At 36.9% G+C, this 17,971-nt stretch overlaps 1 protein-coding gene across 1 annotated transcript in view; it reads right to left on the bottom strand.

Moving 5' to 3' along the window:
• Positions 1-17,971, bottom strand: part of col27a1a (collagen, type XXVII, alpha 1a) — a 55,729-nt gene that overhangs the window by 4,067 nt on the left and 33,691 nt on the right. Inside the window, exons 23-58 of the mRNA XM_043229944.1 lie at positions 16,114-16,167; positions 15,982-16,026; positions 15,857-15,910; positions 15,572-15,625; positions 14,501-14,554; positions 14,300-14,353; positions 10,492-10,545; positions 10,360-10,404; positions 10,229-10,273; positions 9,744-9,797; positions 9,254-9,307; positions 8,954-9,007; positions 7,699-7,752; positions 7,576-7,629; positions 7,386-7,493; positions 6,833-6,886; positions 6,635-6,742; positions 6,467-6,520; positions 6,305-6,358; positions 6,044-6,100; positions 5,894-5,947; positions 4,850-4,903; positions 4,709-4,762; positions 4,423-4,476; positions 4,241-4,348; positions 4,055-4,162; positions 3,392-3,499; positions 3,191-3,244; positions 2,569-2,631; positions 2,025-2,078; positions 1,907-1,942; positions 1,801-1,818; positions 1,660-1,695; positions 1,333-1,359; positions 1,136-1,201; positions 61-229 (exon numbers count right to left, since the gene is read on the bottom strand). Coding sequence (XP_043085879.1) covers positions 61-229; positions 1,136-1,201; positions 1,333-1,359; positions 1,660-1,695; positions 1,801-1,818; positions 1,907-1,942; positions 2,025-2,078; positions 2,569-2,631; positions 3,191-3,244; positions 3,392-3,499; positions 4,055-4,162; positions 4,241-4,348; positions 4,423-4,476; positions 4,709-4,762; positions 4,850-4,903; positions 5,894-5,947; positions 6,044-6,100; positions 6,305-6,358; positions 6,467-6,520; positions 6,635-6,742; positions 6,833-6,886; positions 7,386-7,493; positions 7,576-7,629; positions 7,699-7,752; positions 8,954-9,007; positions 9,254-9,307; positions 9,744-9,797; positions 10,229-10,273; positions 10,360-10,404; positions 10,492-10,545; positions 14,300-14,353; positions 14,501-14,554; positions 15,572-15,625; positions 15,857-15,910; positions 15,982-16,026; positions 16,114-16,167 — 2,227 coding nt within the window. The remainder of the gene's footprint in view (positions 1-60; positions 230-1,135; positions 1,202-1,332; positions 1,360-1,659; positions 1,696-1,800; positions 1,819-1,906; positions 1,943-2,024; positions 2,079-2,568; positions 2,632-3,190; positions 3,245-3,391; positions 3,500-4,054; positions 4,163-4,240; positions 4,349-4,422; positions 4,477-4,708; positions 4,763-4,849; positions 4,904-5,893; positions 5,948-6,043; positions 6,101-6,304; positions 6,359-6,466; positions 6,521-6,634; positions 6,743-6,832; positions 6,887-7,385; positions 7,494-7,575; positions 7,630-7,698; positions 7,753-8,953; positions 9,008-9,253; positions 9,308-9,743; positions 9,798-10,228; positions 10,274-10,359; positions 10,405-10,491; positions 10,546-14,299; positions 14,354-14,500; positions 14,555-15,571; positions 15,626-15,856; positions 15,911-15,981; positions 16,027-16,113; positions 16,168-17,971) is intronic.

The following is a 17,971-nucleotide window of genomic DNA, read 5'->3' as shown; positions in this document are numbered from 1 at the left end:
TACTATCTACAGATGCCATAGGTGCCATGTAGATCTAAAAGTGAACTCTTTTCAATGCACCATCGTAGAGCGTGTCCCGGCAGTCGTGAAGGTCCTTGCAGAGTCGAGCGGGGTGATCTCGTGTTCCCAGCGGGTTCTTCAGGCTGTGGACCAGAGAGCTCAGGTAATGGAGAGTCCGGAGGATCTCTGGAGCCTGATCCAACATGGGCATATCCATCAGACCCCGACCCTGAAAGAGCATCGAGACAGCCTTTAAAACATAACTTGGTTTTAATGTTCCTTCAGAGATACAAACAATCTCAAAACATTAGCACAAGAATGTTATTTGAACATTTTCATTTAAATGTTTTACTTCTGAAATGTTATTATGTTATATTAGGGATGCACGATATTGCATTTTTGATGATTTTTTTAACTCATTTTGGCCCAATAATTACCTTTTATTTGGAAACAACAAGTCTCTCCTGTGCAGAAATTATAAGCAATTTTTTTTAATTTGTTTAGTTTTTAACAAGAACTTTTTTGGCAGTACTTTAAAGCTTTAAAATGACCTATATATATATATATATACCACCAGAAAGATGCAGTGCTAACTCTAACATTGTATTTTAAGGTTTAACATTTGTAGATGTAAGCAAAAAGTTGTAAAAACTTACTAAGCTTTGAATCAGAGCTTATGATGTGTTTAAAAACATATTATACATTAATGAATAAATCAGTATATATAAAATGATTTAATTTTCAAGTTTGATGTTGGTGATAGTTTTCATCAGGACCCAGGAAGTCTCATACACTGACCGTCAGTCATGTCTTCACAGATTAAAACCCTTTTAAATGTAACGATTTGTTTCAGAAAGATCAGAACATTCCCATCATGTTTGCGTTTTTTAAATGGAATGTTCCATTAGTGTATGCCTGAAAAAATGTTTTCAAAAATGAAAAAAAAAAAAAATAGATATTCAGAGCACATTCAGAAATAATATTTTCATTACTTCATAGAAACATTAGTAAAACATTCTTAGAACACATTTTTGTGAGGTGGGTGAATGGCCTATATAACATCAAAAATCATGATAAATTATTTGAAATAGACAGTCCTTTGTGTGTGTGTGTGTGTGTGTGTGAATGATCTCACCTCTATTTTCTGTGTGTGTGTCTCCATAAAAACTGGCTGGGCCAAACCAAGACCAAAATCTTGTTTCTACAGCATAGATGCACAAGAGCAAACTTAACACAGATGCACCAAATGTACCTCTGAATAAATGAATGAAAAAATATACCAATACATATATAATTTAGTATAAATAAATAATGTTATTAAAAAACTCTCACCAAAGCCAGTGGGATTCCTGGCAGACCCTGCAGAGAACGAATAATAAAACAGTGAATCATTGTAGAGATAGGTGTGTATGGGGTTGCTTTAGTTTGGAGACAAAACTGTCTACAACTGAGAAGAACTGAGAATAAAAATAATAATAATAATAATAATAATAATAATAATAAAAAAGTATTTTAAACAGGCATGACAAAAATGGAACAGTTTCTGGGTTAAACTGCTGTTATTATGCTTAGACACAACTCTTTGGAGATCTATGCTAGGTTAAAAGCTAAAGTAAATATGTGTTTCTGAGAGAGTCTAGTAAAAGAAAGAAGGTTTACCGGTGGTCCAGGAGGTCCACGTGGTCCAGGAGCACCCTGGGAAACACACACACACACAAGTTACAAACACACAATCAGCCTTAAAATGAACAAAAGGGGTAGATGATGGGAAATGCTGTGTGTGTCATTGTGAAGACTCACCCGAGGTCCCTGAACGCCCTGTGTGGAAAACAAGAACAAGGTGTTTATGAGAAACCTGTAAGATCCACTGTGAGAAAGAAAGAGAAAGAATCAACCCACGTCTCACCATCTCTCCTTTGCTGCCAGAGTCTCCTCTCGAACCCTACAGTGTGAGAGCAGAGGTCAGCTGAAGGTCAACACACACACTGGTCACTAGAGCTGTGTGTAAAGTGATGTGTACTCACTGGATGACCGATGGGACCGATTACACCTACAGGTCCAGCCAAACCGCCTCTACCCTGAAAAAGACATGGAAATATTACTACAGAAACAACACGTGTATCGTGAATCAAACAGTTCATGGGCATCTGACAAATCATCATAGTGATCATCCCTATCCCCTTGTTAGTGGAGACTAGAGTGAGCAGAGCACGTGCCTGACGTTATTCACTTGTTAAAGGGAGTGATGTCATTTCCTCATTATCTTCAGCTGGGCTGTTCCCGTGACGACGAACGCAGCAGGATGTGCGTCAGCAGATAAAAAATTTATGTACCAAAAAAATTATATAAAACCATTACAACAGTGACATCTGCTGACGCACACTGTGCTGTGTTCGTTGTCATGGTAACACCACAGCTGAAGATAATGAGGAAATGACATCACCTTCTCAATTACACCTCTAAAAAACACCATCAAACCTGCCGTGATTAGTTCAATTGGTAAGATATTTGTATTTTTAGGTTTATTTATAGATACACAGATGGATGGATGGATGTGTATGTGCTCACCATGCTGCCCTGTGGCCCTTTAGGCCCCTGAATGCCCTTCAATCCAAAGTCTCCAGGAGGCCCCTAGGTAAACAAACCAAACATCAAGCCCACATAAACAAACACACAGCTGTGCCCAACCCAACATTAATGCTGTGTGTGTGTGTGTGTGTGTGTGTGTGTGAGCAGCACTAGAGGGTTTATGGAGTGGAACATTCAGTGGCCACAGAGACTCTGAAACATGTGTCTGTTTTTCACCGTCAGGACCTCAGTGTTTGTGTGGCTATCTCTGTTGGTGTCTGTTTTTCCAGAGCTCTAGTTCATCTACTTAAAGCAGAGGCATGAATGAGTCTGAATGAATTAGGATGCTGTCACCACAAGCGCTTGTCCTGTGTTATGAGCTCACGGCTGTGGCTTTCAGAGAAAATCCTGCTCCTTGACAAAAACACACCTCAGCGTGAATTATGGAGCTCCTTGAGAGTGTGGATAAAAACAAGCTTCCCAAAGGAAGGACCTCTTTCAGAACGGATAAATCTCATCTGTTTGTTTCTCTTGGGCAGACACACACGGACGATCACGTTTCTGTTTTTCACCGTGAATAATGGTTTAGATGGGATACATGACAATTGGTGATAAAACTCACCTTTGGTCCAAACATTCCTAGCATCCCTGGAAAGCCGGATTCCCCGACGTCACCCTAAATCAAAGATTATTATTAATATTTAGTTCCAAGATGAACTCTGGGCTTTTTGTAAGCAGGATGCAGTCAGTTGGGAGTTCACTGTGATAAATGTCAGTATTTATGACCCGTTTGGGTGTATTTTTGTCTGGGTGTAGTACTCACAGGTTGGCCCTTAGGACCCCGGTGTCCCTGGGATCCAGGAAGACCCATTCCTCCTTTAAAACCTCTCTTTCCTGAAGGGCCAGGGTGACCAGGAAGACCTCTCTCACCCTATTCATACATACATTAAAAGGATCCAGTCGAGAAAAATAGTAATATGTGTGATACAATGCATTAAAATATTTAGATTTTATTTATTTACTAATTTGCAGTTTGTTTAGGATGTTAATTATATACCAATCAATCAATATGTGATAACTGTGTTAAACTTTTCTTAAAAAATTCCTTCATGAAATTATTTTTTGTATTTTTTCTAGGATGTGAATGAAAAAAATAAGTTATCCTCTGAGCTCAGTTTTAAATTATTTATTTTTTAGCAGTTTGTCGAGGATGTTAATGATAAATTAATCAATTTGTGATAACGGTGTTACATTTGTATTCTGTCATTAAATTCTTAATGTATTTTTCCTAGAATGTAAATAAAATAAATTCATTTTTTCTTATTCATTAATGTATTTATTTATTTTACATGCAGTCTGTCTAGGATGTTAAATCAATCAAATCAGTATGTGAAAACTGTTTTATTCTTTCATTAATTAATTTTTTTTTTTTTCCCAGGATGTAAATAAACAAAACAAGCATCATGGTAAAATGCTATTCTCTGACCTTTGGACCAAATGATCCCTGTGGTCCTGGTAAACCAATAACGCCAACTTTCCCAGGTGCTCCGGGTTTACCAGGCAAACCAAACTCGCCATCATCTCCCTGATCGCCCTAAAAGAACGAGAAAGATGGAAGTAAGATACCTGAGAAGACAGATCAGGAATCAGAGATGGGGTGATGAACTCTTACTGGGATTCCTCTGCTTCCATCTTTTCCTGGGGTCCCATCCGTGCCAGGAACACCCTCCTGTCCTTCTCGCCCCACTGTGCCTCTCGGGCCGAGCAACCCGACAACACCCTGATAAGAGAAAACACCGAGGAAGCTCAGCATGTAGTATGTTATGAAGGAGGATTGAGAGATCGAGCCCTCACCGGTGAGCCTCTGCCGCCACGCTCTCCCTGCTGACCCTGTTTACCCTTCTGACCCTGAGAGAGAGGATATCAAAGCAATGCCAAGATGAAACAGGCACAGAAGCAGTCGTATACAGCCTGAACGGACACACACGTCTATCCCATATTGCTGAAGTATGTGACAAGACTCTGATTTCTACCACATGTTGTTTACGTCTGCCATCCAAAACTTAAGTAATGAAATCTCAAATCCAGCAAAAGATGCACGCCTTACGCACACGCATACAAGCTGCAGTCATAGAGTTACCTGTTCTCCTTTGGATCCTTTAGGGCCTTGTATTCCACGTGGACCGGGATCACCCTAAAACGCAGTAAAAAAAAGGTGTTCTTGTGCATATTTGAGTGCAGGCATGTCTGTAATTATGACCTGATGTCTTATTATACGCACAGGTAGTCCTGGAGCGCCGGGTTTGCCTCGAAAACCATCAACACCTTGCTGACCCTGTATATACAAAACCATCAGACATGTCATCATGTGAAATAAAATAAACACTAAAAAAAGGATTTCAAAACGTTACAAAAACAAAAATGTACCATGCGTTACATTTCTCATTTAAGTTTATATACAAGTATGTTGCACTTATACCAAGTTAACAAAATGATTCAAGAACTTAAGCAAACTTAATATGAAATATTAAATATATTGTAATATAAAATATTACAATATTATAAATGATGTTATTTGAGTGAGATATTATATATACACACACACTCACACACACACACACACACACATATATATATATACACACATGACAGAAAACCCAACAAAGTGACTGACTTTAACTACAATGGAAAATCTGAAAATAAAATTGATTAAAAAAAAAACAACAAAAAAACAATAGCATACAAACAAAATTATTTGTTTGCAAAAATAATTGGCAAATAAAATATTTACACGATGAAAAGCATACTATATATGAAACATTGCTTGGGAAAATAAATACACTAATAATAATGTATTTATTCGTATTTCTTAAATATTTTTAAATATAAATTAATAAAAAAACCTGAATCAGAACCAGGATTGTGTCTGATCATGCAAACCTCACCATTATCTGTATAATCTACTAAACTATGAGCAATATTCATAATAATAGCGATGCTTTCCTTAATAATATTGTATATAGTTTCTATCCAACTTTCTATCGTGTATCTATTAAAACCCATACATCTTCACTCAAACCAGATTTTTGCTGGTGGATATTTTAGTCTAAAATGAACCTAAATCAAAACCGTCTTGAAACGGTTTTCATCTTCATGTGCTCTATAACATATTTTTTAGGTTTATCCGATTACCATATAATACAGCCTGTATTAATCTCAGTTGGAAGTTGTTCATCTATTATAGGAACGGTCACCGACAGCATGCAAACAAATGAGCTAATGCTCTTCATATGCAGTCAGACAATAGCAGGCTTTCTTATCTCACCCCGTATCCTGGATCTCCCGGGTCGCCCCGGTCTCCTCGCTTCCCGATTGGACCCTGAGAACACACAGACCTACATGAAGCTGCGAATATCGCTAATGAAATTACAGGAAATCACGGACAGATAGAAACGGGGTAATAAGAGAGACTCACCCGGAGTCCTGGAGGACCAGTAGGACCCTCCACCTTCCCATCATCCCCCTGTTCTCCCTAAAACATTACATAACGCCAAACATCAGATGATTATAGAAAAACTACAGATTCAAAGCGGTTCATATTAGCGTGATTGTGATCCTGTTTTATTATAATATTCATTTTACAAGCACTTTGAGGTAATAACAATGCACTTTATGTATTTAGGTCCGACACATATATAAAAAGTTAGGAATACAATGAGTCATAAATACATTTTACCTTTTCACCCTTTGGTCCCGGGGTTCCTATTGGTCCTTGAGGTCCCTTGTGACCCTATAGAGAAAGAGCAGACTTGAGCTGATAAATCAGCACACCGATGAGAGAATAATTAATTGTTCATGTGCTAATATGATCACATGATGCACTTGTTTTTGCGCTCACCTCATATCCTGATACGCCCGGATCTCCCTGCATTCCCATACGCCCCGGAGCGCCCTGAGACAGAGCAAGAAAGACAACTTTACTGTGCTTTTCAGCAAACTATGGTTGACAGATCCGAAAGAGGAGAGAGAAAGTAAGGCAGGTTAAAAGCAGAGTCGGTTCAATCACCACATGTCCGATGGTTCCTCGAGAGCCCTTAGGTCCGGTGGTCCCGATCGGTCCGATCTTTCCCATGGCTCCAGTCTCTCCCAGGTGGCCGATGTTACCTTTGGCACCCTGCAGGCGATGTGAAGGTACAGTCAATACTGTGCTGGACAGATTAAAAGTAATTAAATAACTTCAACAGAACAAACCGGAATGTCTTACCTTAAAACCTGGCTTCCCTCTCTCACCATTTTTACCAGGTTTTCCTTCAGGACCCTAAAACACACAAGCAAAAATGAGGGAAAGCAACAGATACAGCTATTAAAATAATTTGTTACTTGAAATAAAGCTTGAGTAAAATATAAAATAACATAACATAATATATAATCAAATAAAACAAATTAAATCGAAACATTATATTAATTCTAGCGTTAAAACTGAAAATGTAAAAAACTAAACTAAAAGAAAATTCAAAATGCTATATAAATTAATAATAAAAAAAACAAACTTTTCCTCTTATAATAACTTTTCAGAAAGTTCTCTCTCATTTTTAGGCATAAATCCTTTATGTCTGATGTTTTGAATTTTTTACTGATCATAATCCCAAGTGCGTGAACTGTTACAAAGGTTACTCGATTTGTTCAAATATATATATTATTTGTAAATATTAAAACTTTACGCATATGCACATTTTTCTGTACAAATACAGCTGTTTATTTACTAGATGAAGATTCTGCATGCAGTATGTGTTTTGAAGTATGAAGTATTCTCTCACTCTGACTCCAGTTAGTCCAGGGTCGCCCGGAGGCCCTTCTTTCCCCTTGATTCCCGGGTCACCTCTGACACCCTGCTCGCCCTCTCCACCCATATCACCCTTTTCACCCTGTTCAAAAAACACATTTGATGTTTTACATTTTGTGCTGTTTAAATAATGCCTTTCTGAATACTTGAGAACATTTTATTACCTTGGCACCATCAGGACCGGCCGGACCAGCCTCTCCTTCTAAACCCGGTTCTCCCTGCAGACAACAAATAAAAGGTTGTGTTTGTGCTTTCATAGACGTCAGATCCCCGTCTCACACACATACCCTTGTCCCGATGAGTCCTGCTGCCCCAGCGTTCCCCGCAGGCCCGAGTGATCCCTGCAAAAACAATGAAAAGACTAAATAAGAACCCAAGCTCACAGCCGCTTTTATTCTTTCTAGCAAATTCATGTTCTTTTTATTTAATTGCAGTCAATTAAAGTCCAGTCGTCCAAACAGCAATCATGAGCAATGACGTGTGATCCGTGTCTGCCAAGCTCAGGCTCACGTTATCTAACTTTAACAAAACATATACAGTCACGTGGTTCCTCTTCAGGCGACACAAGCGCTGTGCTACTCATTAAAAGTGCTCGCTGGGGCCTTCAACTGCCAACACAAGGCAGATTTAGCAACAGTTATTTAGCGCAGCATAATAGCACCTCGAGCAAGAAAATGATGGGAAATGGCTTAACACTAATTTCAGGCTCTTTTCATGAATAGGGAACAAAATAGGGCTAGAGCTCTTAAAAAGTAGCCCTTTTCTCAACAAATGGGCAGGAAAAGGAGGAAATTGCTGATTAGCAAACTCCAGAAGTCAAACTAAATGTTATATGGGCTGTTATTTTCTATTTATTTTATAATGTTATATGGAACGGTTTCCAAGCAGCTGCTGAAGTTCAGGATGTCTGAATGAGATTTCAAAACTTTTATTGGTTATTTGCTCTTTAGTTCAATCAACATAAAACAGACAATTAACTAAATAAAAAACAACTACAAGCATGTATACATAATATATGCACTACTAGATTGGAATAATTATTATTCCTTTTGTCTCTTCTGCCTGTCAAGGTGTTTGATCTAAATACAGTAAAAACTGTAATACTGTGAAATATTATTACAATTTCAAATGAATGTTTTCTATGAGAATATATTGTATAATTAAATTTATTACTGTGATATAATGCTGAATTATCATCATTACTCCAGTCTTAGGTGTCCCATATTCCTTCAGAAATCGCTCTAAAATGATGATATACTGCTCAAAAAACATTTATTATCATTATAAATGCTGAAAAGAGTTTGGAGAGCTTCATATTTTTGTGAAACCCTGATATGCTACCATTCAATTGTTTGGGAATAAATACTTTTTATTCAGAAAGGATGCATTAAACCGATTTAAAGTGAGAGTAATGCCATTTATAATGTTACAAAAGATGTCTATTTCATATAAATGCTGTTTTTTTGGACCCTGGATTTATGCCTCTCATGCTTTTAAGGTAACACGACTCCAAAGTGCAAAAGAGCCTACGATTTATCCCACCTTTTCTCCAGGTTCTCCTGGAAGTCCGGGATCGCCAGCTTTTCCCGCAGGGCCCTGAGAGAAAGAAAGCGCATATGTTTTTCTATTTCCATGTCTTTTTTGATGCCAGAACAGATGGATTAATGACCTCAGATTATGTTCATTAATCAATTAAAGTATGACTAAGTGTGCAAACAGGATTATACAGCTAATCATTTTAATCTCAGTATCATTTACAATCAAAGGAACCAAAACAGACAGAAAGAGTTTTGTGTGTGTGTGTGTGTGTGTGTGTGTGTGTGTGTGTGTGGAGTGTATTACCTTTGGCCCTGGATTTCCGGGAGGCCCGAGTGTTCCTGGAGGCCCTGGAGGTCCCTAGTCCCAAAACAAACAAATCATTTATCAGTAATACATACATACACACAACACAAACACACACACACACACACACACACACACACACACACACACTCTCCCATTATCTGAAGCCAAATCGTCAAACTGTGAAGCAGATGTGTGTGTGTACGGTCTCACAGCCTGGTAGAACTACTGCATTTTACAGCTACACAATCACAAACATTTAACAAACTACGAAACACGACTGAATGCCAAGAACTTCTTTCTCATTAGAAGCTGATTATTCTATATAATTAATCTCTGAACGAGACGGAAATACACAGCGCTCAAAACTCATCTTCTGGGGTTGCTCAACACCCAGAGGACGCAAAGTAGATTTCCAGCTCTCGGTTTACATAAAAAGACACTGGAAAATGTGTTTCTGTGTGTAGAACAGAAATCAAACATCACTCACTGGCTCCCCGGCGATTCCTTTGTCTCCTGAAGACCCCGATGGCCCTTGAATGCCCTGCACAAATAAATAGTCAAGATTGTAGAATTAATTACAATTCTGCAAGAATGAATATAATAATAAATTATTTATAATAATAAATGAAAAATATTATTACATTTAATTCAAATTTTTTAAATTATATATTTACTTTTTTTTTACTTTATTTTTATATATAAGATTAAATAAATAAAAGACACTTGTTAACTTAATTAGCTACTTAATAGTTAGTGCGGTAGTTTTTAAGTTTAAGAATTAGATTAGAAATGTAAAGTAAGGTCATGTAGAATAATCTATTAATATGTGCTTAATTATCACTAATAAATAGCTAATAGTCTAGTAATATGCATGCTGATAAGCAACTAATAAGTGTAACTGTACAATAAAGTGTTACCATGACATTTTTAAGTAACAGCCACAAAAATATAAATTTCAATAGAGAAACTAACCGGAAATCCCTTTGGCCCCGCCTCCCCAGGCTCCCCGATCTTGCCCTGTAAAGAGATTGGCCGGACATAGAGACGGTTTAGAGAGACATGTCAGCGGTTACTATAGAAACACGGCCAGAACGAGATCTTACCGCTTGTCCTGGGAAACCGGTTTTTCCTGGAGGACCATCTGTACCCTGTGAGGAGAAATAAGTTAAAGTTAGTTACATTCTCAGCATTTATCTTTGCTCTCCACATGAGCTCCTGAAGACAGTGACCTTCACCTTTTTGCCTTCGGTGCCGAGTTCTCCTGACATACCGTCCGGACCTCTAGGACCCTAAAACAGAGGCGCAGATCAATACATGAAAGGACACACAAAAACCCTGAGCTAAAGGGTTTTGTTATACACTTGATCTACAATATGAACACACGCAACATATAGCAGTTATCCAAAGTACAAATTAAACATATGTTTTTATTCGACTCTTGAAAACAGACAAAGAAGGGATGGTGTGGAGTCAAGTAGCTCCGTCAGATACGGTGGTGCAGGACCATTCAGTGTTAAAAGCAGTAACTTGCAGTAATCCAGATGAATCCAGATGAATCAGGCAGAGCTGGTGGTAAGGTATATCTGAATATCATCTGCATAACAATGAAACTGAAATCCATGGTGTGTATGATGTTACCAAGTGGATGAATATAAATAATAAACAGTAGAGAGCCGAGAACTGAACCTTGAGGAACACCTTGAGACCCTGGAAGATTTACACCCCTGACAAAACACACACTGATTGAATAATAGGAAATATGAAGAACACATAAAAGTGTAGATTATTTTGGTCACATTTAAACGGTTAGGTTGAGAGCTTTGTCTTTGTCTTGTATTAAAATAAACTTTCAATTCACGATGTAATTGAGCTTCTTATAGCTGCTCTTATTAAATTAGTCAGCATATTTTATTTCAAGCATTGTTGTTTTTGCTACTTAACCTGAAGCCAAAGCTATTAAAAACACTTGTCAAATAAAATAAAGCCAAAATATGATAAAAAAAATAACATTAGATGGAAAAACTAAACTTATAAATGTTACCTTGGCAGCTGAAATACTTTTAAACTGAAGTACTAAAATGGCTAAATAAACCTGTTTAAACTACATAGAAATATATAGAAACAAAAAAGGACCAAATTATTACGACTAAAAGTAAAACTAAAAAATAAAAGCTAATAAAAAAACACATATAAATACTGTAGTATACACTAAAATAACACAAGTGTTAATGTATAAATAACAGAGTCTGCACTTGTAAATAAAAACTACTATAGAAAACAATCGCTGAATCATATTTCTTACATAACTATCAATTAAAACAATAAATTATCACAATAAAATATTTGAGCATAATTTAAACAATATTCATGTGCTTAGCTATCTTCTGACATCCCACCCAACATGTCTGACCCTCCACCGTACGGAAAAAATAAATATATTCTCCAACACTAGGAGGAGCAGGACTGTAGGATTCGGATGTGTGGGATATGTGTGGGATACGTTGGGATGCGTTGGGATGCGTTGGGATGTTTGGGGTTGTGCATGTAGGTCAATTTTTAAGAGGCTCTTGAGGTTCTAATCATGGCACAGAACTAGGTTGCATCTGTCTTGGTCTGGATGCACACAAAAACCTCTCACATTTATGCTACACAATCCTAAACAACCGAATCATCTTCACCATCCCAAACAGTTTGACTCGCCAAGAAACTCTGAAGACATCTGAACACAAGGACTTCATCAAGACACCAGACACACATTCGCTCCCTCTCGAAGAATGCGTGTGCGCTGATAATTACACTAACTTATGGCGTGTGCGTCCGGCCAAAAAACATCAGACTGTTGAAACAATATCATCACACAATCTCTGCCAGCTGGCACACGCTTTCTTTCTCTGTTCCTCTCTCACACACACTGGAGGAGCTGAAGGTACTACCTCATAAGGGTTACTGCTCTTATTAATGTTCTTGCTATACATCCATAAACCACAGAAAATAAAGTGGCTCATTACTTCTCAGCACCTTTTAGTGCTGCAAACAGCGTCACTCTGCAGGTCCCTCCTGTTGTTATCTAACCAGAGCAGATCCGGTCTTCATTTGTACGTTTCAAATACAGAGAAACATACAGTGACTGAAGGAATGTCTTTCTGTTGAGCTGATAGCATCCTCAACTTGTCAAAGAAAAGTCCTTATTGCCAAGAAATGAGGACATTAAACAGAACTTGAACATTAAATATACAGAAAATAAGTCAGAATCATGGCCTAGTGTTCAGCGAGACTTGAGTTCCTCCTGAAGAAAGTCTATGGGACTTTTATAATATAGCATAAATATCTAAACTAATAGTAATACTTGATTTAGCAAATACCACTAAGTAGTAGCAAACAGGGCACGAAAACAACAAAATGTTACGCATTGAAAAAATCATCTTTTTCCTACCATTGATGAATTGGTAACAGTTTCAACAATTTCTTAAAGCTATATTTTTTCTCTGTTTGATATATAAAGAGTGTTCAGTCTTTGTCGGTATGTCACACATACACGCTAATCTGTTTTGGCCAATTTAACTTCTTAGTGACGAAAGCAGGAAACAAAAAAACAGGGTTAAATCCTCAGCATTGAATGAATAAATCATCAGGACAACAACTTGATTTATAGACTCAGTGAGGGACTCTAACTAAGAGCAGACAGCGGCACAGAGACACTCAACGCTCCTAACATCCCTCTGCTCGCTCGTCTCTCCAGTAATTCATGTTGATTCTGCTGCTTAATGGAAAACATTTACCATGTGTGTGTGTGTGTGTGTGTGTGTGTGTGAGACCTAACAGTGTGTTTCTGTGATTGACAGCTCACAATGAACATATACACACATTCACAAAGATTAAAACCAAAATAACTCACAGTAATCAAACAATTAACTAGTCCACCAGTTTAAATGACAAACTCTAACTAGCCTATCAGATTAACTAACAGGGAATCTATCTAACATGCCTGCAAGTTTAAATATCAAAGAAACTATATGACAAACAGACTAGCAGTATAGCTAATTACATAAAATCTATTTATCAGATGACTAATAAAGAATCACTAATAAATAATCTATCAATCAGACGACTATTTAACTATCAGAGGGTCTACTTCATTTACTAAGAATCTGTCATTTACAGTTTACAATTATCAGATTATTTAACTTGTCAGCCAGTTTAAGAAAATATGTATTGGATGACTAACTAGTTTAGCCAACTAACTTCAAAGAGATAATCTAACTAGACCACTTAAGTTTAACAAACAAAGAATCTGTTTATTAGATTACTAACTAGTCTACCAGTAACTAAATGACCAATAATCTAAAGTAATCTTAGACAAACCTAATCAGTTACACTAACAAACAATTGGTCAATTAGATAACAACTAGTTAAATAACCATAATAATGGTTAATGAACTCTAGTTACTTTTTAGCTAAAAATATACTTACTGGTTGGCTATCTAGTTATCTGGTTAGTATCTAGTAAACTAGTAGTCTAACTAAACTACTATGAATTTATCTATCAGATGGTTTAAATTGTCAACCAGATTAACTTTGTATCTGTAAAATGACTAACTAGCCCAACTAAGAATCTTCTAACAGATAACTTAACTAGCCCAGTTAACATAATTTATTTATAGGATGACTAACTAGTCTACTAGTTTAACTAGTCTAACCAGTTTCTACAAGTTGGACCATTAGACAATTTAACTTGCCAACCAGTTATCGGACGACTATCTAACATATCAGTTTAACATATCGGTTTAACTTACTAACTAACAAAGAATATAAATCTCTGTGAATAAATAATTACAAATCTATCATATAACTTAGCTAGGCTACCAGTCTACTAATTAACAAACCAGCTAACCTACCAGTTAAGTAACTATAACAGAAATAGTTGGGTTTGGTGGCTGGTAATCTGAAGACCACTGGTTAAGCCCCTGGCCCGTTTTAACATAGAGAAAAGCAAAAGAACTAAATTCCACACACTTCTATACTCATGATGCCCAGATGACTTACCCGTCTTCCTTTAGGTCCTCTCAAGCCGATGGGTCCACGTGATCCCGGGGGGCCCTAAAAAAGAGAGACCATTAATAATACACACTTGTGCTTCTTCTCTGATCTTTCTCACTGCTACTAAGAGAATGTGTTGATTTTGAGCAGCGCTACAATCAGCTTGCTTTTGACATGAACTATCTGAAGTATCTGCCGTTGACTTACTGGACTGCCTAGTGGTCCTGGTGGGCCGCTCTCTCCTGGGGTTCCTGGGTGCCCCTGTAAGTGATGGGAAACACGTAAAACACACAAACACACGCCATACGAAACGTACAGTATGTACAGTCATTGGTGTTTGGTGATGAGTTTTTGGCTCAAAGTCTGCTCTTTCAGTCACACCAGAAGTGCTCGGCTGGGATTAGGACTTGGCTTTCAGCAGTCCAGTTGTTCCACATCGACTGAATCAATCTTTTTTCTTTTCAAACACTGAATTATACACAGAGGCATTGTCATGTTAGAATAGAAAAGGGTCCTGTCCAGACTGTTGCTATAAAATTAGAAGCACTCAATTCCCTAGAATGTGATCAAACCTGTTCCTTAGAAGGGGCTGTCCCAATACTTTTGGCCACTACTTTACAAAGAGATATCTTCTATAGTACGTCATTATTACACCACCCTGCATCATTTCCGCTGAACGACATCCAAAACCTGTTTCATAATAATTTTGGGCTGCTGATTCCAAAAATGCTGTCTGTTTTGCTCAAGTACAACACACTTGATCCTAAAAGATCATGGATTTTGTGAAAACTATTTACAAAGAGAATAGGTCATATATGAATCAGATTTCTGTCTGAATCTGAGTATATTAAAACTACTGATTCTCAGATGATTTTTACATGTATGAATAATTCTGAAGATGTTGTTTTGTGTCTAATTTAAAGCTAATACAAAGCCTTTTTAAGTATTTATGAAAGACGTCTTTATTGATATTTTGCACTCAGCATCATCAGATTAGGTATTATTTATGGCGTTTATCACATTCATACGTCACAAAGATAACAATAATGGTATTACTGTACTTTTTCCATTGTATATTTTTATGGTAATATGGTGTTTTGTATGTTTGCAGACACAAATGAAACTAATATCGTAGACGTGCAGAAACACACACGAACAAGTGGGCCAGGTAACTATGATGAACGGTTGAGCTTCCTGTTTTAAACAGCATCCATAATTTGAGGCAGAAAGTGCATACTGAGAATTAATGTGCGGTATTTGTATGAATGTGTGCCTTACCGTAGATCCTTTCTCTCCCGGAGGTCCGGGCAATCCCATCTCTCCGCGATCACCCTTCATAAATCACAAAGAGAACATTTTCACATCTTTTTTTAAAAGAAGCCTCTTCGAGGCAGCATTTATTTATTCAAAAAGGATACTGTCCAAATACTGTCCAGTTTCTGCCTGAATATATGCAACAAAGTAATTTATTCCCGTGATGTAAAGCTGAATTTCCAGCATCATCACATGATCCTTCAGAAATCATTGTAATTGGCTGATTGGCTGCTCTCAGGTGTGCCTTACCTTCTCTCCAGCGAGTCCAGTCTCCCCTGCAGGACCAATGAATCCCACGAGACCCTACAAACACAAGATCATCAGTGTAAGGGTCAAAGTGCGCTTACAGGCCATAACTCAGGCTGTGTACTCACCCTCTCACCCATGGGTCCAGCCTTTCCTGTGACACCCTGCTCGCCCTGAAAGACATCACAGAGAGTTTGAGTGACCGCGTGTGTGGACGAGATGTGTGTGTGTGTGTGTTTATATTCTGCTCATGTTCTCACTTTGAGCCCTTCAGGTCCAGCAGCCCCAGGGAAACCCTTACTGCCCATCAGACCCTAAACAACACAGAAAAGAGACCATTACTTAGGAGACAAATAATGATGAGAGACTAGACTGGTCAGATAAACACATGGGAAAAGAAAATAAGCAGCATAGCATTAAGAACACCATTCGATCTACATTCTGATGTGAGGTTTTTTCATTCATATAGTACATATAGTTTACAGTGCAATTAAAAAGTGCTTTATAAAATGTGAAAAAAACACAATTAAAAAAAAGCAAGTTTTTAATGCAATACTTATGCACCTCACAATGCATTGATTGATCTCATTATAATAGAGTTAAAATGCAGGTTTAATACATTGATACTAAATTATAATTTGTTTATTTACATAGCTTATTTCACACAAAGCTGCTATTTAAAAAGTGCTTTACAAATATGTAAAAAAGTAATAATAAACACATTAAAAAGTAAGAAACTGAATTCAAAACTGAAGAAAATAATCTACTTAAAGCGTTCATATAAAGCATTATTTATGCCTTTAAACACACCTTTTAAAAACATTTTATAAGCTCATTATTTGAGTTACAATAATTCATTTATTATTTATTGCTACACAGAAAATACAATATATAATACATTATTTAACGGACTTGTTTAATTCAATTGACTTGAAATCATTCATAACTGATGTGCACTAGTTAGGCCACATAAAACAGTCTAATAATTACCAAATAAATTATACATTTCCAAAAAACCTTAATTGTTATAATCAAGCAGCATGTACAAATGATATTTGTTTTTGTTGAAATGTGACATTTCTTCTTGAGATTCATCCATTAAATGTGTCAGATGTTTGTTTGATTATGTTGGAGAAAGGCATGAGTATGCATACTAGAGCAGAAGAGCTGCGGTCAGAGCACAAAGAGTCTCACCAAGACGTATCTAATTACTGACCGCACAGCAGAGAGATGAGGAAAACAGATACCTGTCTGAGGACAGAATGATGGAGAACATCCAGACATGTTCTGTGCTTGTGCCAGAGAAGCACTGCGTTCAGTTAAACAAGAAAAAGTGGAACGGCAGAGAAAAGAGGAAAAACAGAGACGGAGCGGGAATGTTATGTAACTCAAAGGCTGTTTACGATGCTGGATTCATTCCTTTCTTCTGTCTTTTACACAAGAAATTCACAGCCTTGATGATCCATTCATATATTAAACATAATTAAAGTTATTCCAAATTGAAATCCCCTCCTGCGCCACCTTGTGGTCAATTGGCTGAATGCACGTTTGGCTCAGCCCAAAATATACAAATTCTAATGAACTCCACCAATTTCAACTACAAATATATATATATATATATATATTTATTTTGCATTATATATTTTTGATATGTTCTGAGGTCAGATCACCCCAAAATTATACAGCCTTATATTAATAAATGCGATCCCATCATCAGTGTCAATCTAAAATGTACATTTCCAATAAGAAATGTTTCCAAAATTGCAAAAAATACAGATTTGTTAGAAGACAAATAATGACGACTGCACCAGAAAGAAAAAAAAAAATAAATAGATTTAGTTTTTATTTTGTTCAGGTCTTGAGATATTCAAATGAGATTTTCAAAAATCATGTTTTTTAAATACATTACGTTTTGATTGTGTTTTATTGTGTATGCATTACTGTATTTTTTGCTACATTTGAACCTAATCAAAATAACCCGACTGATTGAATGCAAAAACATCTTTAACTCTTCAAATGCAATATCATCATCAAAGCACAGTATAAACAAAAATCTCAAATACGTGAAAAAGAATCAGCAAAATCAGGGAAATTTTCATCTGCACATTCAGGGCTCAC

This window comes from Puntigrus tetrazona, unplaced genomic scaffold, assembly GCF_018831695.1.
Source record: "Puntigrus tetrazona isolate hp1 unplaced genomic scaffold, ASM1883169v1 S000000116, whole genome shotgun sequence".
In the NCBI taxonomy this organism is placed as follows: domain Eukaryota; kingdom Metazoa; phylum Chordata; class Actinopteri; order Cypriniformes; family Cyprinidae; genus Puntigrus; species Puntigrus tetrazona.
This window is presented reverse-complemented; position numbering and strand designations above follow the sequence as displayed.